Genomic DNA, 24,658 nt, shown 5'->3' with positions numbered 1-24,658 from the left:
AGACTCAGTGGCAGTTTTGGTCAAGTATGATGGATTTATGACACCTTTTTTCCTGCAAAGTAAGCACAAAACACTACATTTCCGATGTGCATCGTTTAGGAAAGTGAGGGTGCAAACTTCCCCTCACACATAACTCTTAAAATATAATAAAAATGTGCGTATTTCACTTAAAAAGTCCTGTTCTTGTCTAAAAACTATCTTCGCTTTACTCCTTTCTGCTGGAGGCTTCCCCACTGTTACCAAGCAACCAGACCCCGTGCCTGTCCAGCTGCCCGGCCCGGCCCGGTCCGGTCCGCCTCCAGACGCTCCAGAGCTGCTACATTATTAATGATGCCACCGAAACTAAACCTGCCCGAGAAGCCATATGTCAGGACAGAAAGAGACAGGAGTACTGTAGCTGGTTACAACATGGTGATGTCAGGAGCGAGAGCATGGCTGTGGGTCGGACCAACTTAAAACTAATGCTGCTGGAGGACCAGTTCAAGACCCGAGTAAGTTACCACAACAATAACAATAACACAACATGAGAGTGAAGTGATGTTTGAAAGTGCTTTAATGACTCTGCGGTGTGTAGTTGTAGACTAGGCTGCTTTATTGAGCTTTAAAAACACACACACACACACACACCTCATCACTCACCTGTGGTAGAAAGTAACTAAGTACATTTACTCAAGTACTGCACTGTATGATCATGAGATAATTCTGCTTGATTATTTTCATTTTCTGCCACCACAAGTCGAAATAGTGTACTTTTTACTTCATTGCATTTATGTTTGACAGATATAGTTTCTGCACTGACAGTATCACTATACACACATTGTGATTTTACATGCAAAACACATCAGTTTATAAAATATGATGCACTGATCTGGGTTAAACAATACAACCGAATATGAATATCTACAACATTCAAATGCTTTTACAATTACATAAGTTTATAGTAATCCAAACCTGTGACACTGATATTTGCTGGCAACACTTTTTTTTTTTTACCAGAGCTGGAACAATTGACAGAATAATCGATTTGTTGTCAGCTATTTTGCTAATTGATTAATCAATTTGAGTAATTTCTTAAGGGAAACAAAAGTCAAAATTCACTGATTCCAGCTAGACTTCGATATGATCGAATATGACAATATTTGCTGTTATATGCAATATTTATCACAATGTCGAATATGGACCAGCTGTGTTTTTCTTGTCCTTGGAGGAACTGCTCCGACTGTATTTTAATTGTAATCTTTTTAATTTATAACAGTGTTATTTCTCACCTGGCTGGCCCTGGCTGAACCAGTTAGCTGCATCTAATATTGAAGGCCTTTCTGTCGTGTGTGCAATTCATTCTTTGCACTAAAGTTTTCATTCTCATATAAAAGCTCTTGTTCAATGTTGTTTTGTTATTTAAAAGTGTTAAATAGGTATGTGTTGCTGCAAAGGGAGAAGTAAAGAGGTGAACAGCGTATCAACGATATTGTCGCCTATTGCGATATTTTTTCCGGATTATTTTGTGATATAAAATGTTGGATATCACCCCAAGCCTATTTCAAGTGTCTTAAATGTGAATATTTTCCTGTTTCTTCCCTTAATATTGTTTGGTTGTGGACAAAACAAGACATTTGATGACATTTTCACAGTTTTCTAACAGCGAATCGATAAATTGAGAAAATTGTCAACAGATTAATCAACACTGAACATAATTGTTAGTTGCCACTTCACTTTTTACCTAACTATGATTTAAAAAGCAGGACTTTTATCGTAACCTCCACACAAACACCTTGCGAACTTATGTCACGCAAACCACTTCCCACACAATGCATTGATTGTTAAATAATTGACAGCTTAGCACATTTTGATCCAATGTTGTCAGCTCACAAGTTGCGTTGCTAAGTGATGAACAGGTGCTCCACGCTCCTTCCTTACCCCCTGTCTTCACACAGGTGAAGTGACACTTTGTGCTACAGACAAAGGGTCCATGGAGGCAGAATTGGAGGACTCGGACGAGGATGTTCAGGGAGAGGACAAGCCCACTGTGCTCTGGGAGAAGTGCATCCAGCAGAGCATCTTTGTGGACCTGAGTGAGGATGAAAGTCTCCACTTGAGTGATTTTGAGAATTCTCTAGCTTTACATCTGTCCCAGGCCGAGTCTGCTGCCTCCGAGGCCAGCATCCATCTCAGTGGTAAGTCCGGGAGTCACCGCTGTTTATTTTTTATTTGATTATGTTTTTCATGGATGTTGAAGCAGCTTGTTATGGATGGTCAAATCATTCTGTGCAGTGTTAAAACACATATCAGAGTCAGAATCAGCTTTATTGCCCAAGTATGTGCACATACAAGGCTTAAATCTACAAAAACCCTCTAATTTGGTTTTAATGTCGTTCTGTAATTAACAGAGAGCTCAGAGCTGTCGGGTTTGGACGTCACCTCCTCGGAGTCCAGTAATGTCAGCAGTCAGAGTGAGAGAGTGCTAGAGAGCAAGAACAGCTTATTGCACGTGTCTGCCAGAAGACCGAACACCATGCAGGATGAGCCGCCTTTGAACCAGAGGTTTGAGGACCTGGGGCAGAACACGAGCGACGAGGATCAGGACGACCTACCTTATGACCGTGACCTTGGGAGCCTCTACTTCAACCAGAGAGCTGAATCTGAGAGCAACATGAGCTCTGATGGAAGAGAAACTGTTCATGCAAGTCCTGATCTTCCTGCTTTGGCTGAATGTAATACAATAAATAGAGATGATGTTATTGAACCCCTGGTTTCTGTTGAGAAACCTGCAGCTTTGTCGCAAGAGGATGCCGACACCAAAAAGGACCACTTTATTGAGGTTGCCCCATCATGCCCCCGTCCTCCTGCAGACATTAACCAGTTGTTGCTGCGACACTTTTCCCAGGAGGAGTTGCTGCGGTCAGGCAGGCTGATCGAGGCAGAGACCCTGCCAGAGGTCTCCCTGCTGGAGAGCGTGGATGACACTGTTTTGAGCTTGGCTCCAACACACAACAGCTCAAAAATTAATGGTCACCACCCAGAGAGCCCTGCATGTGAATCTGAGGTTAATTCTGAGAGTTTTGGCTCCAGCAGGAATGATGGAAAGAGTAATACTGCATCTAAAAATTCAAGTTTAGAGGAAGAAGTAGAGAGGAAAATTGATAGAGTCACCTCTGCTGACAGCGTTACATCCAGCTCTGCAAGTGTGGAGTCCAAGCAGAGCGGTGGGGAAGGTAGTGATGTAGATGTGGCAGAGCAGGAACAGACCGAAGAGGACGATCAGGCTCAGAGAGTCCCGCTTGTGCGCACCAGGTCCTTCAGCGAGATGAAGTATGGCCAAGGCCAAGTCCATTACCCGCGCCCTGATTTCTCCAAGGTCGCCCCCAAGGTAAAAATACCGAAAACTCCAAGTGGACCTGCCAAACCTGTTCCCCAGAGTCCCAGCAGCATGCACAGAGCACAGTCCTCTCCAGGGATGCTAGATTTGATCAGCAGAGTCCTGGAGGATTCAATCCAGCCATCAGAGAAGCCATACGTGTTCAAAGACGAGGTCAAGACTCCTCCAGCTCTGGTGGATCACCTGCAGGTAGAAAACATTCAGAGTTTCATTTCCTCAAACACTGACAAATATGAGTGTTGTATAAGACATGTGACTACAACATTTGTCTCGTTCCTATTTTCCTCAGGCTGAATATGATAAATTATTAACCAAATATGCTGAGGCAGAGAACCTTATAGATCAAATGAGACTTGGAACCAACGTAAGTAAAAACATGTTTCCTTAATCAGCCGTGATGTCAGAGTCATATTTTGAATTCAAGCTTCACATGTATGGATGTTTTTTCACAGGCTCAGCCCTCCTCAGATCTGATGCTTTGTTTTGAGAGCGATGACGACGACGATGACGATGATGATGATGATGATGAAGATCAGGGAAACTTACCCGCAGTCGAGGGAAGCCATCTTGAATCCTTTGCTCCTCACGTTCCCCCGTCAGGTACGTCTGACATCTGATATTATGACAGGTCAGCGCTTTGCTTCGCTACCTGCAAATTACACGGTGAAGGTTGCCATAGAGACGTGTGGAGTCAGATGACAATCTTGTAGAAACACAAACATCTTTTCTTTTTCCTTTTGGAGCACTTTAATTATGTGAAAACAACATCTAAATCTAGTGGAGGGGAAATATAAAGTAGCAGAAAATAGAAATACTCAAGTGAAGTCCCTCAAAATTGTCCTTAAGTGCAGTACTTGAGAAAATGTACTTAGTTTCATTCCATCACTGAGGATCAGTGTACTTCTTCCACCACTGTGGACTGGAGAATTGAAATACTTAAAGCAACATTATGTCACTTTTTTACCTTAAAATAATCTCATAATCATTATCTGTACATGTTTGGTAGATGAGACGTAGATGCAGAAGTTTATCAAAGACTTCTATCCAGCCTTTAATTGTGTGTATCGCTGCTTTGTTTTTTTAGAAAACTGCAGTGAGAAAGTGGAACTGGCCCCTCAGGGCAACATTAAAGAGGTGAACACAGCTTCCTCCAGCCAGCCTGAGGAGGGTCCCAGTGATGGTGAAAGAATGACTGCCGAGCTGAGAGACATCATCAGCCAGTTCATGCAGACGGTAAGCGTGAAGATGAGCCATTACTAAGCAACAGAATCTTAAAATAATTTATTAACCTTCTTCTTCTGCTCAGGTGGAAGAATTCAAATTGAGTGTCGGCAGCATGTCAGTGAGCACAGCAGAACAGCAGATGGTGAGGAGTGTTTACTTCTTCAGTAGTAGTGTACTCTCCCCTTTTTCTTCTGCATGTGCATAATGTAAAATGTGTCCATTGTCAGATGCTGAGGAGCATGATGGAGGCTCAGGACCAGCTGGAGAGAAAATACATCAGTAAGAAGGAAGAGCACCGAGCTCTGGAGATGCAAAACTACATGGGCCTGTCCAGGAACACCGGCACCTTCGACCCAAACAGGTGAAAGTGACCTCGCTTCTTTGTACCTGTGTGAATGTGTCAGCGTCACGTTAATGCATCCATTCATGCGTCTTTATGTGTGTTGAAACATGTGCAGGCTGGTGGAGGGAGACATATTCAGGATAGGGATGCACCTTGAGGACATAAAGGAGATGATAGACAGAAACGTGTGTGCGCAGATTTCTCCACCCCAGTCATCCTCCACTCCCACACACATGAAGGAGGAGCTGCACGTGAAGCCCAGTCCTCTCTGCATGCCCACACCCTCACCTCCACCATCCCTGCACCAGGTAATCACCTCTCTGACACACTCACTGCCTCACTGACAGGAGACTCGACTTGACTCAGACATGACGACTCTACTTGCTTGTCTGTGTTTATTTTAAGTTTTTAATTTAGTTTTTGAGTTTTTTTGTCCAATCAGCACGTTGACATTAACATTATAATACAGTCACAATGACTCATTTTACATACTCCAGCCCGGATGCACGTGTGTGTGTGTGTGTGTGTGTGTGTGTGTGTGTGTGTGTGTGTGTGTGTGTGTGTGTGTAATATTACACTAACTGCAAATTATCTGACTGGGTCTCATGTTTCAGGGACCATGTGCAGGGTTTTCCACTGTGGATTACGAGACAGAGTCACGGAAAGAAGAGGTTGATGAGGCCAGTGAGGTCCATGGAGATGATGGATTACAGCAAAGTGTTGAACTCATAACAACTGACTCTTCACTGAAGCGTACTGGACACAGCAGCTGCCTTTCAAAGTACTTAAAATATTCTAAAAGCTCCAGTAATATTTCCTTTATACACTTAAATATAAGTGTATATGCAGAAAAAATGAAACTAGTAATCCTAAATATGATACGTGAATATAAATATGCATGTTTCATCACTGTCACTGTTCTGTCCATCTACTGATGTTCTGAGTGGTGCTTGCGTGTGTGTTTGTGCTCAAACAATAGGCACGTTCTCAGCCTTCCTGTGGAGCAGATAGTGTGTCAGGTGTTGGTGTTCGATTCCACCCAGTGTTTGAGTCTCTGCTCTCTTCTCTGTCCTGGTTCAGGAGCTCACAGGGCTCTCTGGAGGGACGGGACATCCAGGCAGCTGAGGCTGAAGAGGGGACCAACTCCGTCTTGTCGGAGGCAATAGATCACAGTAACATCCTCGCGTACTTGAGTGGAGCCAGGTCATCCTCGAGACAGACGCAGCGGACTACCGACAGGTCAGTGTGGTGATGTTACAGTCCATATAAAAGATGGAACTGACTCGATTGGCTTGTGGGTTCTCTTAAATAGTGCATGGTTCATACTAGTAATCCTGCTTGTAATCCTGTCGCAGTGTAAGTGAGCTACTTTTGCACACTGTTTTTTATTGTAAATCCAGCAAGCATGTACTGTGCATGTGCTGTTAAAACTCCCCTCATTTTCAACTTACAGCCTCTAAATGTTGAAATATCTCACTCCTTGTTGTTGCTGCAGTCGTAGCACCCCGGATAGTGTCCTGAACCCAGTGGGTGAATGTGATCTGGGTGACTGTGTGAGTCTGGCTGTGGAGGTCTCCTCTTCCTCTGATGCACCCAGAGACCCAGACACCCTCAGCCTCTCAGAGCCTCCTCTCAACACCTCGTCTGTATCACAGGTCAGGCACAGATAATGACTGACTAATAACTGATGTTTTGAGTTTTTCAAATGTATTTTTCTCACACCAAAACAATCTAACTGGATAAATAGCACAACAGGTAAGAGGGAACATTTTTTGGTTTAGTGGTGAACTGTCCCTTTCTTTCTGGGTTGCAGAGGATTGTGAGCCCAGAGACAGACAGCGGATTTGGGAGCTCTTACTTGAACCAATCAGGTTCTGGAGCATCTCAACCACATCTGCTCACAGAAAGGTACAAATCCATATAAACAGCAACAATAAGATACTTTCTGAAGTGATTAATAAAATGAGCTTCAGTAGATAATGACTAACTAAAGCTTGAACCTCCTATCTGCAGCGTGCAGTCCCAGAATGATGCTTTAAGTAGCAGTGAGGGCTCCTGCTCCAACCTGCAGACAGCCATCCATTCAGCCAGCATCAGCAGCCAGCGGTGGGCCAGTCCCCACCCGTCTGTCCAAACACAGCCCTGTGGTGCAGCGGCGGCAGTGGAGCGATGGGTGGAGAGCACCACTAAGGAGCCTTCAGTCAGGCTGCAGGGTGAGCAAATCAGTCCTAAAGCAAGTCTCTTATTATTTCATCTTTGGTTAATACTGAAGTGATGAACGCTTCTTCACCACTGATCGAACAGGATCTGAGCGCACCACGCCTTCCCGGCTCAATCACCACGTATCTGAACCTGTACTCAGTACCACCATGGATGGAGAAGAGAGAGGCAGCCCGCTGTATTCTTGCTCCTGTAATAGGTCAGTATATGCTACGGAGCAATCAGTGTTGGGGGGTTCACCAGTGTACTGAAGATTTAAGCGTCATCTTATGCATATCTGCATTCGTTTGTGTTTAGTGAGGCGATCCTGGCCTTGCAGTCGGAGGTGTCCAGGCTGAAGAAGGACCTCGAGGACGGCTTGGTCCAGCTGCCTCACCTAGCACAGAAGATGGACTATCTCACCTCCAAATACAGACAGGAGCGCAGGTCTAAAACCAGAGGGCGGAGCCACCACAGGCCAGCCTGCAACAGGTGGGAAGCTGATCCTGCAAGGCTGGTCATAGTGGAGGAATAGAAGGATAATGGGCATTATTTGGGTGTACATTTGGTTCATAGGGTTTACCTGATCGTAATATCCTAACATTCAAGGTGAAAGACACTTTTATTCATTGTTAGTCGTTATTATTTGTATTATATTTTTATTCTAACCTCCAGTGTGTGGAAGCCATCGGGGAGCAGACAGAATGTGAGCGATCTCAGCTCCAGTCAGGTGAAGATAGAGGACTGGATCTCTACAGACATGGACCCCAGCAAGAGCAAAGGTAGTGATCCACCACAACACACACGAGCAGAATGCAGAAAACCAATGTCTCTCCATCTGTAACTATATATATGTGTGCATGCTCATATTCCCTCCGTCCTCTGTGCTCCGGTTTTGGACGTTTGCTCTTCAGGTACAGACAGCGGTGACACAGCCGGCTCTGAGAGCATGTTGCAGTTGAGCGATTCGCCTGTAGGGAGCAGGAGAGCGCCTGAGTTTCAATATAAACTTCACGGGGCACTGCAGTCCAACAGAGGTCAGAGCCCAAGCCATTTTTCACTTTATGTAAACAGCCTAATTGTGTCTGAAATGATTTTTATGTATGTCATTTACCTGGGGATATTGTGTGTATGTGTGTTACGCTCCATCAGGGTCAGACAGAGATGGATCAGTGAAAAACTCTGGTCTGACAAGCTCGGTTTTAAAGGGGAAAAAGGAGGCTTCTGACAGCCATGCCAGGCAGAGACCACAGAGTAAGTGTTTTTAACATTTAAGGGTCTCGTATTGTGCTTATTTTTAGGTTTATACTTTTCTGTGTCTGCTGCTTCATGTTACAGCCTCGACACAAACAGGCAGGCTGTCCCCACCGTCATTATAAAACGCTCTTTAAAACTAAAAACCAGGGTGTGTTTCAGCATTATGTTTTATTAGTGTTCATACTGTCGTGCTTCTCATGTCTCTGCGGTCAGCAGCCTTCATGGAGAGTCTTCACTCCAGGGGGAGATGGTCTGTTTTCTCCTCTCCATCTCTTCAGAAGCCTCTCCTCCAGGTCGGCTACGGCTCCTCCAGCAGCCTGCCTGCCAGGTGAACACAGCTGATGACACAAACACATCACTCGCTGACAGCCGGCAGATATTTATCATGAGATAGTTCTGTCACAGTGGAGTCATTCTCCATCTGTCTCGCTGTCTGATCTCATATCCAGCTATAAAGTGAGGGAGCCACCGCCGCAGCCCTCCTCCCATCACAGGAAGCGCTCCACCCAGTCGGACTCGGCGCTCCTGCCCAGTAATGTGTACTTCCAGCGGACACTGTCACCTGTATCAGTGCCCTCAAAGACCGGCAGCAGGACAGGCAGACGCAGAGGGAGCAAGGTGAGATCTGTCCACGTGCTTTTCTGCTGCTCAGCATCAATTTGTTGTTAATGTGGCATCATTGGAAGGTTTACTTCTGTTTTTCTAGGAGGAGGAAATGAACAGGACTCTAGATCAGGCTATTGAGATGGCTCGAAACATGAAGAGGACCACAGACAGAATGGCAAAGAGACTGTCAGCTGATCTGGCCAAGGCTCAGCTCCACAGGAAGCTACACAGCTCACAGCCACTAGGGGGCAGGAAACACCAGCTGTTATAACAAGCAGGGTACAGATAAGTTAAATCATCAGTCTGAAACCTGATGCATATGTAAGCTATATCTTGATTGGATGAGTTATTTATGGACCTGTTTGTCTTAACTTATTGCTTTTGTACATGGTTGTATATTTATAATACACTGAAAAGCCTGAAATCACACTGTAAAAATAAAAAACCTGGGGAATTTATAGCAAATTCATATTTTTTATCTATAGACAGGATTTAGTTTAGATTGACATACATTTACATTTTGATATTATGTCTTTTGGCCCCTTTAATCTTCAAGTGTCCCAATTTGTTTCTGAAATGTGTGCAGACTGAGGCTGCAACTAATGATTATTTTCATTGTCGATAATTCTGCTGATTATTTTCATGATTAATTGAGAAATTGTTTAGTCCATCGAATGCCAAAAAAAGTGAGAAAATGCTTATTAAAATTCCCCACAGCCCAAAGTGCAGTGATATAATTGTTTCACCCCCCAGTGACCCCTTTTAGCCCCCATATAAAAATTCTGGGGGCGCCCCTGCCAAAGTAATAATATATATATATATATAATAATAATCATACTTGACAAAGAAAAGCAGCAAATCCTTCCATGTGAGAAGCTGGAACCAGTTTATGACAAATAACAGATGATTAATCGTTTGTAAAACTAGCCGGCGATTAGTTTTCTTGAGATTAACTAATCGATTAATTGACTAATCATTGCAGCTGTATTGTGAAATGTGACCAAAATAATACCTTACATGAACTATAATGGGCAAACTCACTTTCTGACAAGATTTTTTCGATATGAGGCCAAAATCACATCGATACAGTTCAATGTTTCACTCAGACCCTCATTTATTTTTCATCTGTAATGTTTGTGGTACTGAAAGCTCAAAAGGAGGAACGAAATGATCCAGATGTGCCCTTCGGTGGGCGACATCAGTCACACAGTCGTGTCACTCAGCATTACATCAATAAACATAAACTTTATCTTTACACAATGCTCCATGTCAGTGTCATCTAATCCTTTTGTTTTCCTTTGTTTTCCACCTGACTCCCACCTGTCAGCTATCACATACACTCAGGCAGCCACAGGGTGAGGAGATAAAGTGAAATTAAATTAAAACTAGGTCAGATTGTTAATATTACATTTCAGGTAAGTCCCTCTCTGCCTTTAGTTCGATGTGTATCAGCTTTTGTCCTCTTCGCTAATTCGCTCATTTGACGCCTCTAATGCCCGTCCTGCTGGCCTGTGGGTGCTGCTGACACAGTGTCTCCTTACTGAGTTTCTGTTGCGTGGCTTTGTCGCCGCCGTCGCCTGCTGGGTGCCGGGCCCCGTTCACTTTTTGTTGCTGGGTATCGACTTTCACTGTAAACTCTTCTAAGAGGGGTATCGGGAAAGGAGATGTGTCTAAACAACATACCTGAACTGTCCCCTCTGATTGTTCAAGGGACAGATGAAATTCACTAACCTGCAGGCGTCAACAGCACAGACTGCTCAGAGTGAAGCATTAAATCTCTCACATTAAAACACCAGCCAGTTTCAGCGACTCGTGTTACTGTGGATGACATTTTCAGTTTACAGAAATAACTTCCTTTACTCATTAATTCAGTACCGAACAGGTAGCAAGACATGTGGAAAACTGTTGCTATTTCACCACTTCCTCCTCCTCCTCTTTCTCATTTATAGGAATATCTTTGTATGATTTTCATGTCCTTATCGGAACAAACGCTCTAAGGACTTGAAAAGAAAAAGTAACTTGGCACCGCCGTGTCTTAGTCATGAAGGAGGGGTCTCAGTGTTGTGGTCCTTCCCAACATTTTTTCAGTTTCTCTCTTCAAAGGAGTTAAAGGAGCCTTTATTAAAACTCAATATCTTGGGGATTTATTCAAGAGCTTCTCCTTTACAGAGGAGCGTTCGTCTTTATTTAACAGGACACAAGGACTCTCTGAAGTCACTGAGGGTAAAAGACCTTTAGAGGGAAATTCTCCAGTATTGATGAAGTTTCATCACAATTATGTTAGTTTTGCCAGTTGCTTCGCTTGAGAGCCCAGAGAGGCGACCCAGATGGAAGATGTGGAGGACTTCATGAGCTCATAGTGCTCATTAAACTCATCACACCACAGGAAGCAACACTTGCCTTCTGGTCTGGTTCAAACTGGATGTTAAAAGATCTTCTCCTAATGTGCTTTCAATGTTTGTAATAGGACTGAAAATCCACAGTCCTCATTTCCTGCAAAAATTGTGTTCCAGTGTTTATCTGAAGGTGATGAGGCATCAAGTTAGTTTCTGCCAAAATTACAGCCTATTTAGTCAGAAACTCCCTCTTTGCTTTTTAACCATCTGGCACATCTGATCACAGAAACTGTCTAGAGAAACACAAAAAGGGAATTTAGCCCTAAAGCGACTATCAGTAGTCTGATTTAATGAACTCAGACTGCTGAAGCCTCATATTAACGTCAGATGAGCCTTCAGTATATTTCTGCACACAACAAGGACTGTGGCTTTTGTCCAAACTGCTTCAAAGAACATGTGAACATGTGACTGTAGTTGTAAGACACACTAAAAATGTCTTCCTTTATCCTTTTAGGATACGCCTCATCCAACTTGTCCTAACCTGGCGATAAAAATCATTGTCAGTATCATTTACCGCACACTGAAGTATCCTATAAACACTTAAACTGGTGATTTGGGGAATCTGACACTGTCACTCTTTGTTCCTTAAACAGTTTGAAAGCAGTGATTGTCTCATGCGTGTGAAGTTCAGTTGGATCAGCTCTCTCCTTTTGCCCTTTATGCACAATAGAGTTTGTCCATCGCCGAACCTCAGGGATCCTCCCAGCTCGTCTTCATAATACACACCTGACATAGACGCTCGGCCACCAGGGAAAAGAAATGATATTATCCTAGTCCTTCCCCCAGTTGACTCTGAAGCAGATGAATTTACTTTATCCACATGCAGAGAAATTAATAATTATACTCCCTAAGGCAGGAGTATTCAACCACTTCTGTAGAAGAGCCAGAAGTCAAGTGTCCAGAAGCTAGAAAGGTGGCAGGGTCCGCCACATAGACGCAACAGACATAACTAACGAATGGGCTGATTAGCCGACCAACCAGATGATCAAAGGCCCAGAATAAGGTTTTCAGCTCCCAGTCGAATAGGTCGAGGGCATCTACACTGTAAAAAGTCATGAAATCTACTTAATCTTTTCTGATTAACTTAACATAAATTTAAGTTTTATTTATTTCAAGTTAACTAAATGGAAAATGTATATTTTTTATTCTCAGACTATTTTAGAAACATAAGCTCTTCTAACTTGAAGTTTTTTGATTCATTAAAGAAACATAAGCGATGTATGAGATAAGTCACGGTTGTTTACTTGTACAATAATGAAAATATTGCTCACCATGTTGAAGGTTGGTATTAAATTCAGTCTTTATCTCCTCGCACTTTTATTAGATTTACTGGGAGTGGTTTCGTCTCTGCACCAATGCTGAAACAAGCAGCTCTGATAACTGAGTCAGGTAAACTAGATATTTTAGGTAGACTGAACTGTAGATGAAGTATTTTCAGCTCTGGATCTCCAGTTGAAAGAAAGTGAAAGATTGTGTTGACTTAACAAGATAATTAAATGTGAACTGAACTGCAGGATTGAAGTATAACTGAATTGATATCATCTTAATCTGAATAGAAAAGTTTATTTGTTTTGAATCATTTCAGAATTACCTCAACTTGTGTTCTCAGATTCAGTCAACTTAAGATTTTTAAGTTAAAACAACTAGATGTTTTTTCTTACATTGAAAGCAAATGTCTTGCAAATGATATCCATAACCATAGTATAGTGTATATAAATATGAAATCATAAAGCTTTAAGTGTTTTTGATAGCTTTCTGCAAGCACTGACAAATCGAGGACTACATGATGAATTGCTTTACAAAGAAAGAGGTTTCATCTTTCACAAGTTATCACGGGTGTGGAATCCAGGAGAAATCAAATATTGTTAACCGAGTCATAAAACATCTTTGCACAAAAGCGACAGAAGTAGGCCACCACTTGTCACTTGGCCTGAAGTTATAAGGCTGCATATTTCTCAAATGGGATGTTAACAATGTTTCTTTAAATGCAACAACATTCAGACTACAAGACAGGAAACAGTTTGCATTGTCAGTGTATTTTTTAAGACATGGACGTAAAAACAAAAAGTTAAAAAAGTCTGCAACACAATTGCTTTATCTACATCCTCATCTCACGAAGGTGAGCTTCCTTGCCTCGCCCTGATAGGACACCCAAACAGCCCCGAGGGGGAGGAGTTACAGCCTTTGGGCTCTTTGGTATTTGCTGAAACAATAACGAACCTGTCGGTTCATCTGAAAAAGACAGAGAGGGAGGGAGTGAGTGAGAGTGAGAGAGAGAGGGGAGAGAAAAAAGACAAATTTAAGCCTGAGCGTCTTCCCTGAAGTCATTTTGAGAAACAGCATCACACGTATCGCCTCCAGGCAAGAAGAAGACATGGGAGGAACACAGTTAAAGATGCTGAAACTTTTGCTTTTATTGACCTTCACTGAGGTAAGAAGTGATCATTTTCTCAATGCACACTTCAATTTTTCAACAAAAACGCACAACAAATAGCATTTTCTGTAGTTTGGCATGTTGTCCTGTCTTTGATGTGATGCATATTTCACATATCCAGATAAACAACAGCAGTGTGTAGAGAGAGGAAATACATGAACACAGGCTCTTTTGAGTGTCACTGCTTTCAACAAGTGCGTGTGGCGTGCCCAACCTTAGCTCAATAGACAAATTCATTCCGACCTGAAAGAAATACCTGCGCTGACCAGTCCTGAAATCTGTGTTGAGTGAAGGTAATGTGCAGCCTGCTGCCTCTCATGCTCCGAGAACATGATACAGGGCATAATTTGCCTCAGGATATAATGTGAAATACCGGCAGCCTCCTACCCTCGGAATGATGTCCTTAGTCTTGAAAACATTGCATTTATGATCAAGTTATTTCTTTGTTTCATTCATTAACTTGTTATGTTTTGTGATTTTCAGATTTGTGCTGCTGAAAATGGTAAATTAGATTCTTTTACATGTGACTTAACATGTTTTATAACCATCCCAAACTGAAATACTGTTCAACATCCTTTCATTTGAAATGCAAACAAAAAAATGTGGATTAAACTTCTGTTCTGTAATAATACAAATTTCCATATTTTAATGACACCAGGCAATTTTTTTGACAAGAATAGAAAATGCTGATTGTACCCATCATTGTTTTCTTCTCTATCTCCACCAGACATCACTCTGTCAGTGTTCGCGGTCACATCTAGGAGTATGACGGTGCGGTGGAGCGACCACACCGGTGCCAGCTCCTACAAGATCATAGCAACACCCAAGAACTCTCCGGAACGATCCGTCTTCGCTCAGTTCGGTGGCAACACTGTGATGGGCTCAGTCAACTCCCTGTCGCCCAACACGGTGTACACCGTGCAGCTAGAGGCCATGGACAATGCGTTCAATGTGCTCAGCAGTGCAAAGACAGAGGAGACAACAGGTCAGTGACAGCAGCAAGGAGGGGTAAAGGAGAGTAAACGGACTCCTGCTGGTGAGTCAGATCCAGAAATTTGGCAGCACTTGACAGACAAAGACATTTTTCCAGTCCTTTACACGAGAGGGTATGTTTTATTTCACCATCAAGGGGGACGAGCAGGGGGACACTGCACTTTGTGACCTTTCAACATCAATTCATGGTGGAAATGTCTTTATTTTTCAAATGACTGTGTTATTTTGCGTAAAAACACTTCAGTATCCAGCTAAAGGTTCTTCTCTTTTTCTTGTGTAGCATAAAGGGACTTAAAATTCATTTTGTTGTCATAATGACTAATAAATAAACCTTTTAACCTTTAAAGCATCAAAAGTAAAAGTATAATTCATCACTTCACGTCAGTGTCATTCAATTTTAAGATATTATTTGACTAATATCAGTGATGCACCGACGTGGAAGCATCATTTTATCATTTCAGCTGAGTGAGCTAATCTGTAAAGGAATGCCTCATATGTTTACAGCTAAAACGATTGGCAGAAAATTAATCTGCAACTATTTCCGTAATCTATAAATCATAATTCTCTAATAAAATGGCAACAATCCTCTGGTTCCTTTTCTTTGTTTTATATCAAAACAACCTGCATATCTTTGGGTTTTGGACTCCCGATCAGACAAAACAAACCAATTTTTAGTATTATTTAAGTTTAACTGGTAAATGGACTGTACTTATATAGCACCGTCCTCGACTTAGCGACCACTCAAAGCGCTTTCCAACACAAGTCAGCATTCACCCATTCACACACACATCCATACGCTGGTGACAGAGGCTACCATGAAAGGTGCCACCTGCTCATCAGGACACCGATGGAAGAACCACCGAGAGCAATTTGGGGTTCAGTATCCTGCCCAAGGGTAGTGCGACATGTAGACAGCAGGGGCCTGGAATCAAACCATCGACCTTCCGATTGGTGGGCAACAGCTCAACCTCCTGAGCCGAAGCCGCCCCAGAACAAAACAATTCATAGCTTGCAAGTAAATGTAGAAAAGTGCAATATGTTTTTATTAAATGTAATAGAGTAGAGGCGAGTTGGAGTTATGTGGGAGCTGAGGTCCAATAAGGAGGGGTCTGAGCATGAAAGCAGTAATCTGTGGGAGTCGCAGGCTAAAAGAAACACGTTTTCTGAAAGATTATACTTGAATCTTGCGTAGAAATAGTTTGAGGAGAAGCTACTGAAGAAAAATAGAAATACTTCTAAATTGTACTCGAGTACAGTAGTAGAGTAAATGTTACATCCCACCACCTAAAAGCATTGTACTTTGTTATCTGACTGATGTGTCCATCAGCCCCTGAGGTCCCCAGCATTGAAAAGGCCTACTCCAAACTCAGCAACAGCATCACCGTGGAGTTCACAGAGGTTTCCGGGGCAACCAGCTACATCCTGAGGGCGGAGTCGGTGAGCGGCGGTTTCTTCTCTGAGACCACGGTGAGCGGCTCCCCGGGCACGGTGGTGCAGCTCCAGCCCTACACAGACTACAGGCTGAGGGCCATGTCCGTCAACTCTGGGGGGAGGAGCCAGCCCTCGTTGCCCATCCAGGCCAGGACAGGTACGGACAAACTGTCTTACACCTGAGTCCTGCACGCACTTCACACTGTGGCGTCAGCATTTCAAAAATTAATAGAAGATTCATACTACATATTTTTGATCATATCATTTCTGATTATCTAAAAAATGGAATAATAACCTTCCAGTCCACTTTCACTTGTTGAGACACGTTCGAAGCAGTTTATTCAACATGTGTATGAAGAGTGAAACGTAGCCCGGCTGTTGTTCCTGTAGGACAATAGTTTGTTATCTCACTCCGCCGGTCATAGCGGCATGTCATTTCACCGCCCATTGTCACAGAGTCTCTACTCTTCGCAGGACGGTGGTAACTGTATCCATGCCTCCTCACTAGACTATTCTCATAATATGAAAAGCAAAACCATGAGAACTGGGTTGTCTCCCTTCCCGAAGGAGAACTGAATGTAACATAATCACAGAGAAATTGTTTCCATTTCACACCTCTTACAAAAAAAATAGTCAGGGAGAAAGTAGAGATAAGAAATCTGTGTGTTTGTCCGTTTTAAATTGTTCTCATTGTCCCTTATCACTGTCTCTCCGCACCTGTCTGAAGTGGTGATGCCACCCGAGTTGAACACCACCTCCCCGAACAACAACACCATCCTCGTGACCTGGCCCTCGGTGGAGCACGCCGTCCTCTACACGCTCTGCATCATCAGGGAGGGCTCCAGCTCCCGCCACAAGATGAACACCAGTGACACCATGGTGACCTTTGATGACCTCGAGGCAGGCACTACCTACTGTATCAAGGGCACGGCCTGGGACTCTGAGGGCCGAGCTGGAGACGACCTCACTGTCTGCCAGATCACACGTAAGCACGACGAGAACGCTTGATAGAAAACCCACAACAATCCCAAACTGTTACTGATAATATAAAGGTCCTTGTAATAAACATTAGTAAAAACGCCCTTAGAAGACTATATTGATGTCTTTGTTTTTCCAGTCTGGTCATTCATTCTCTTCTGGTTTCATTTCCAGGTCCTACAAGTCCCGATGTGACCCACGTCCAACTGACTCAGGGTCGGTCTCTTGCTCTGTCAGTATACTGGGGGCCAGTGCAAGGGGCAGAGAGCTACATTGCCTGGACTAGTAACGGCCAGAACTGTAGTTCAGCAGGTCAAAGTCACTGTTTCATCTCACCTGTGGAGTGTGGCCAGAACCTCTCCATCACCGTCACAGCCTTTAACAGGGCTGGTCCCAGCAGCCCCTCCCCATCAGAAGACTACATTACATGTGAGGATGTCACACACAAATCATACATGTTTAATACACTCATTTGCTTTCTTGCTAAGAGTAAAGTTGAAGTCTTTACGCTAAGCTAAGCTAAGCTAAGCTAAGCCAAGCTAACTGTCTGCTATCTCTAGCTATAAATTTATCTTATGGACGTGAAAGTGGTATCAATCATCTCGGCTGACTCTTGGCAAGAAAGCAACTGAGCATATTTTCCCAAAATGCCTCACTTTTTCTTCAACAAGTGATGACCATTCTTATTTTTCCTTCACCCTTTCTCCAACAGATCCATGTCTCCCAGAGCAAATCTGGGTGACGGAGCCCAGCCCAGGCAACTGCTCAGTGGTGTGGGATGAGGTGCCACTGGTGGAGTACTACATGGCTTTCATCAAGAGGGACGACGGGATGGAGGACTCCTGTAACACCACTGAAACCACGTGCCCTTTTTTCTGCATGTGTGGCTACACCTACCTCACCACCGTCTTCCCCTACAACCAGGCCGGCTCCAGCCCTTACTCCCACGTCCGCAACTACACCACCAGTTAGTTTTCATACTCAACAATGGCATTGTCAGACATCAGCATGGCTTTCATTTTGTAGCGACTTACAACTTTCTTTCAACTTTCTATCTCCTCACCTCCTCTCCCCCCAGTTCCTTGTTGCCCACAGGATGTGACCATAAACCTGGTGTCTACAGAGACCCTGGAGATCATGTGGACGCCGGTCAAAGGGGCCGAGCTGTACGAGACAACGGCGGCTCAGACCGACGATGTCATCCACTGCAACGACACAGCGCCAGTGTGTGCGCTGTCAGATCTGATGTGCAACACGGCTTACTCTGTGACCGTCACACCTTGCAGCGACTTACGAGGATGCAACCGAACCTGCATGGCAACCACACATGGGACAGGTACTGGTACTTTTCCACATACACAAAAGCAGAGGGGCTTCTTAAAGGGGGTCTATACAAGCACAAAAGTTCAGCAGAGCCCCTTTAATATATCAGTACTTCATCAACATATTTATTTTTGTCCGTCCTCCTGCAGCTCCTTGTGCTCCAGAGATCCTGAATATGACGCAGATCAGCAACTCCACATACAGAGTCCTCTTCTCCACCCCCAACACCCCCAACACAAATTATACCATCAAGGCAACTGGGCGCCATGACACACACACTTGCCATTCGAGAAACGGCTCCTGTGAACTCACACAGCTTCCCTGCGGTTCAACCTATGAGGTCATTGCAGTGGCTGCTACAACTGTGGGGAGAAGTCTGCCCGGGTACAGTAAACCTTTGGAAACAGGTATGACTGGTTGTTGGTTACAAAGCCCACAACATTTAAAGCATGTTCTGTCCTGAGTTATCCCACAAATTAAAATAAAATGCAGCATCAGTCAAATCATTCTCATTATACACACCTGTAGGTCCCTGCTGCCCCATGTCAGTGCACGTGACCCAGGTCACCCAGGCCATGACCAACGTGACCTGGTCACCCGGCGGCGGCGCCCGCTCCTACATCACCACCCTGATGTCCTCGCGCGGACACGCCAAGTGCCACACCCTGGACACCCACTGCCTGATGGGATGCATCACCTGTGGCACCAACTACAGCGTCAACCTGGAGGCCATCAGCAGCACGGGACACATGTCAGAGTGCAAATATCGTGGATTCTCATCCAGTGAGGACAAATGCATACACACGCAGACACAGAAACAAAAACACCAGTATGATCCTGAACTAACAGCTCTGCTTCTCAAACACTCTTTTCTCGTAGGTCCCTGTTGTCCGACAAACATCAAGCTCTACCGCAGGGCCAACAACACTCTCAGGGTGCACTGGCGCTCTTTGGGCCCGCAGATACATAACCACACGGTAGATCTGTACGGGACAGGAGCCAACTACACCTGTAACGCAGCGGCCGGCAGCAGATACTGCGACATCGAGGAGGAAAAATGTGGGGACGTCTACCGAGTGGTGGTGGCACCAGTGGGACAGGACGGGATCAAAGTGAGCTTCTGTCAACCCAGGACGTACTTAGGTGAGTCATAATGGGCAAGAAATGTGTATAATCTGAAATCATTCATATCACTCACTTCATTAGTTCTTAATAATTCATTTGTGTGTGATTTGTGGTAACAGCTGCATTAATGTGTTAATTTTTGTCATATTCTCAGTTCACTGCCATGGTAGTAATACTGGCATGGGTGAGTATCGTCTAAACTTACATTTATTTGCATTTTGTTAAGAATCAGATGAGAAGATTGATGCACATATCATATATATTTTTATACTATGTCACGATACATCATTTATATTTCGATCTACTCAAAAGCACTTTGTTTCTGAAATCTCTAATCTCTCTTTCTCCAGTAATCAGTCGTGGAAGACGAAGTTTGGATTAAGTGTGGTAAGTTTACTGTTATTCAGTCCTCTGACTGCATGGACACCAAGTTACGTAACAAGCCGAGACAAACAGTATGCTTTACCTTACAGAATTTTGGGATTGTGAATTGATATAAGCTTTCACAGGTTGCATCCATTGTGCTAATCCACAGTTTGAAGGGTATTTTGTGAGAACATCACAAGAAGGAATAAACTGGCTGTGCCTGTTGTGCACCGGTACAAAAATAGGTGTGAATATTTGAGTAGAAGAAAAGCAGAAACAGACCACAGACAAGCACATGTGAGGCTGATCTTTGTCTGTCTTTACCTCTGGGACATCTCGTGTCCGTCTATAAAACACGGGGGGGAGAAATGAGGGAACGTGACTCAGGTAAATGCAGAGTCAGAGCTGCTGTAGGAACGTGACACAGACCTCTTATTGTGTCTGTGATGAGTGGATGTAAGGTGATAGATATTTAACGGAGCGTGACTCAGTATGACAAAGCTGTATTCTGCTTTTTGCATATAAAGTGTCAGGTAACACTTCACAATAAGGTACACAACAATGTGAGTGGTTACTGAGGAAGTAAGGAATGAAAAAGGGGCGACCTGATATTTAATGAATTGTTAATGAGTCCTGAGTAACTGTTAATCAAGGACTATAAACTAAACTGGGAGATACTGTATTAATGAACCATTAGTTAATGATTGAAACTAGTGTGGACTTGTGTATTACTAATTACTTCATCATTAGTTACTCAGTAGTCCCTCATCACTTCATAATTATGAAAAGTAGCTACTGAGTTTGTCCTGGGAGTTCACAAGTAGTTCGTTAATAACAATCAGATCCAATCAAGACAGCAGGATTCTCAACAAATATGGTGATCATTATGTTCACATCAAATATATATAATTATTCTTTAAAAATAGAAAGCCCGCTGCCGCGGGCCTCACTTTCATCCTGCTGCTTTGATCCAGCTGCTCAATATATATCGGGGCATAACAAGAGTAACTAATGATTAAATAATTAGTATTTAATGAGTTATCAATAGTATGTGCTCGAACAGCTCATGAAGAAAGTGGTCAGTATGTCAAAATACAGATATTTATGAATTAATCATTACCTAATGATTAATGAATGTAATATCTCCCAGTCTGTTCTCGAGTAACTCAACATTATCAACTATACAGTCCTCAAATCACAGCTTCAGGAATTACTCATCGACGATTCGTTAAATATCAAGTTATCAATGATTCATACCTTACTCTCACTTCATAAAGAAAGTGTTTTTCCCACTTACTGAGTCAGATGAATCAGCACTGAAGCTATGATGAGATATTTTAATAACCATTCAACCACTCCACACTGATCATTTTCTCTGCCCTACAGGAAACATCCCTCGTCACCACCACCACCACCCAATATGGACAGAAAACTCACCAACGGCAACTGTGAAGAATAAACCCAGATGAAATATCACTCTTGTTCAGGAATGTCACTGATTTATTGTTACTGCTGTTTGCAGGAAAAGCTGACAAACTGTTTCTGCTAATGAAATATAAAAAAAACAAACTAAAACATTACATTTAAACAGTGTGATGAATAAAAGAGGGCTTTTAAATAAACAACTGTTGCATTTATCCAATGTATTTGAAAAATATGCTTCTATTCTCTATGAAATATTTCTTTTCACAGTAGGCTGCATGTTGTTTTACTCCCTGCTCTGCAATTTGTTGTGTTTGATTAATGCAGTTGCCCTTTTGTAATGAGATTTGATGTAACCTCAACATGTAATAACATCTAGTAAAGAGGAAATCGTGGCAGAAATTGAGACTTTACAGTGACACCTCCAAACAAATGTGTATTATAGACAGTCAAAGACAAAATGGATTAAAAAAAAAATGTTTTTAGGACTTCCCCCAAGTAGAGGACCTCCATACGGCGGCTGTACTGTATGATGTGTCTGGGTTGTAAAGCTGGTTGGTGACCAAGAAAGGGGTTAAAAAGTGGAGCAGCAGGTATCCATCACGTTAGCCTGGAGTCATGCATGGCGAGTCCTGTGGATGATACGTCTGATCAGATTGCTGGAGATAGATTCAATGTTAACTCTGCTTTCATTGGATTATGTTTTTCTCTCAGTTGACAGACGACAACAATAATAAAGCACATCGTTTTAACATTACGACACTGTGTGCTGTCAATCACATTGCTTTGGGTTTTTCTTTATGAAGAGATGTTTTGTTCAGGTGTGAGAGGTTGGATACATGAGCTATATCAGTCCTCCAAAAATAATCCAGAAAGAAATCAGAGAAACTTTCTCAAATAGGGCTGTTATGGACTTTCACGCACCTTAAAACATGCACAACTGACCAAAGTGTCTCTGCTTGAGCTTTCTGCACGTATTACACATTTCAGGGGGTTGTCAATCAGGCTCGTTGGCTTACTTAGCTGACTGACAACCTCTTTAAAACAGAAGAGAAACACTTTCAGGCTGCTTGTTACTGAATTCTGTAAATTACAAATTAATGATTTGCTTGCTTACATCTTTTTAATTCGTAATCTTTGGTTTTGATCAAAGGTTTTGAGTTTAGCACACTATAATACATACACACAGAAAATAACTGAATGTCTCCAAGACTCCCAATTTCTTTAACAGATGTCCTTTTATTTGAGACTTACTCTCAGAAGAACGAGGTAGAGCAGAATTTTACTTAATGGAGTGGAAAGGTTTTTCAGCTGGCATTGCAGTACCCTGCCACTTGCTGTACCTGTACCCCTTTCCTTTAGATGTAATGTGACATTATGTTCCCCATGTCACCAATGATGATGTGATGTAAACACTTAATCACCATTGAAAGAAAATCAGTTTATTACAACTCACTGTTGCTGCCAACATCTAATGGGCTTTATTAGCATGACCATATTCAGATACAGCATTTACAAAGCAATGTATGGACATTGATATAAAAATCACAGTATATTTTAACCAAAAATCATAAATTAAAATGAATAAAACATTTTTAAAAGTAAATGTTTTCCCCCTGCATCACTTATTGGAAAACTTGTATCAGAATCTGGATAAAAAAACATTCAACTATCAAAACTATTATGTAGAAGATTATACAGTGGATAAGAATACAAGTGCTAGCAGCTCTGTCAGGCTGTACTTAAGACGACTGACAGTACAGAATAGACACTAAGCTAAAGGCTAACACGAGCATGACAACAAGCTCACAGTGAAAATGTTAACAAACTAATGTTTAGCAAGTATGTTGAAAATGTTCATCATACTTGCTAATTAGCAGTAAATACGAAGTACAGCTGCAGCTGATGAGGACGTCAGTTAAACCAAAGTATAGGACAAACACCCTATGTGAAAAAATTGAAATAAATAATACAAAAAATCCTCCTGAGGGAAGATATGAACGTATGGAGCATTTTGTGGTAATCCATCCCACAGTAGTTGCATTTTATCTAAAACCACAAACTTGATGGTGCTGCTGAAGGACAAGTCATAAAATCACCATAGTGGTTCAGTTACACTTTCTGGGGACCACTGAATCTGGCCCTTACACACAATGGCCTACACACAATGGCCCTTATCTAGATAAGGGCCATTGTGTGTTTTTGTACTCTTTGGTACAAAACTAGAAGTTGATTTTAGTATCTGCACACTGAATTATAGCTCAGAAAGCGATTGATTCGACTTGGTATTTAAAATACCCAGGTTCACTGTATCCCACCTCACTTGGCTGTGTTTTTACAGCTGATTTTGTCTTTTAGATTTCAGCAGACTCTTCGTTGTTTTCCTATTTTTTCCCCCAAGTTTGGATTATTTATATACTGTGTAATATTCTGTACAATATAGGTTTATTTCTTCCTGTCTGCATGTTGTTATATATTCGACCAAAACAAGCACGTTGGCCCAAAATCCCAGAGGTGGACTTTCACAAACAAATACATGGCTGAATTTACACGTGCGTGCAAGAACATTTCGTCCTGCTTGTGGGCGAACTATAGCTACTCGACCCTCATTTCACAGTGATGATCTGCACGCTCACAATAGGAGGTATAGTGCTGAAAACAAACACAGGCAGTGGGTAGAGCTCGGAGAGGACATATAGGTGTGGACCTATTGTCTACAGCTCTCTTTGTCACACACTGCAACACGCAACACGCTATCATTTTCATTTATGTAACATCCTCAGCAGAATACACGAGGCTCAGAGTTGGTGTAATGTACATACAGTATTACGAACAGGAACTCCCTGTAGCCAAACGTTTCAGCCGGTGATAAAGGCCCATTATAGTTTCTAGTCTCAATATCCTGGGTCTCAAAAGTGACCTTTGTAAAGTATCTTTGATTTATTAATTACAGTGAGCAATAAAACTGCATTTATTAATCAATTAGACTTTCTCACAACACGCTTTTACAGTGTATGTTTGCGAACATCACATATATCCAAAAAAAGCAAATCAAAGATGAACACGCTCCAGTCTATGGTTGGCATGTCATCTTTTTTAAATGAATACTCTGACTCACTGAAACTGAAACACAGCTTTAAGGCAGAAGTACTACAAATCCTCTCTTACAACAATAGGATTGCTGG

The 24,658-nt window shown here is 42.6% G+C and overlaps 2 protein-coding genes across 2 annotated transcripts; both read left to right on the top strand.

Moving 5' to 3' along the window:
• Positions 1-27: 27 nt before the first annotated feature.
• Positions 28-9,463, top strand: aknad1 (AKNA domain containing 1). The gene is made up of 23 exons (XM_084368225.1): positions 28-59; positions 225-491; positions 1,935-2,174; positions 2,388-3,565; positions 3,666-3,740; positions 3,829-3,976; positions 4,461-4,609; positions 4,683-4,742; positions 4,828-4,961; positions 5,059-5,251; positions 5,558-5,724; positions 6,024-6,182; positions 6,439-6,598; positions 6,757-6,851; positions 6,957-7,156; positions 7,248-7,362; positions 7,461-7,634; positions 7,818-7,924; positions 8,057-8,179; positions 8,295-8,396; positions 8,613-8,727; positions 8,849-9,017; positions 9,106-9,463. The coding sequence occupies exons 3-23, from the start codon at positions 1,970-1,972 to the stop codon at positions 9,274-9,276; spliced, it is 3,999 nt and encodes a 1,332-aa protein (XP_084224351.1). The 5' UTR covers positions 28-59; positions 225-491; positions 1,935-1,969; the 3' UTR covers positions 9,277-9,463.
• Positions 9,464-13,759: 4,296 nt separating this feature from the next.
• Positions 13,760-22,129, top strand: fndc7a (fibronectin type III domain containing 7a). The gene is made up of 14 exons (XM_084368742.1): positions 13,760-13,832; positions 14,319-14,337; positions 14,563-14,820; positions 16,156-16,416; positions 16,987-17,244; positions 17,412-17,666; positions 17,950-18,204; positions 18,316-18,573; positions 18,710-18,967; positions 19,089-19,343; positions 19,440-19,703; positions 19,840-19,869; positions 20,036-20,072; positions 21,438-22,129. Exons 1-13 carry the CDS (start codon positions 13,776-13,778, stop codon positions 20,065-20,067), a joined length of 2,460 nt encoding a protein of 819 aa, XP_084224868.1. The 5' UTR covers positions 13,760-13,775; the 3' UTR covers positions 20,068-20,072; positions 21,438-22,129.
• The last annotated feature ends 2,529 nt before the right edge of the window (positions 22,130-24,658 follow it).

This window comes from Pagrus pagrus (assembly GCF_965226575.1).
Source record: "Pagrus pagrus genome assembly, chromosome: 12".
Lineage (NCBI taxonomy): Eukaryota > Metazoa > Chordata > Actinopteri > Spariformes > Sparidae > Pagrus > Pagrus pagrus.
Note: the sequence above shows the minus strand (reverse complement) of the source record. Positions and strands in the feature narration are given on the sequence as shown.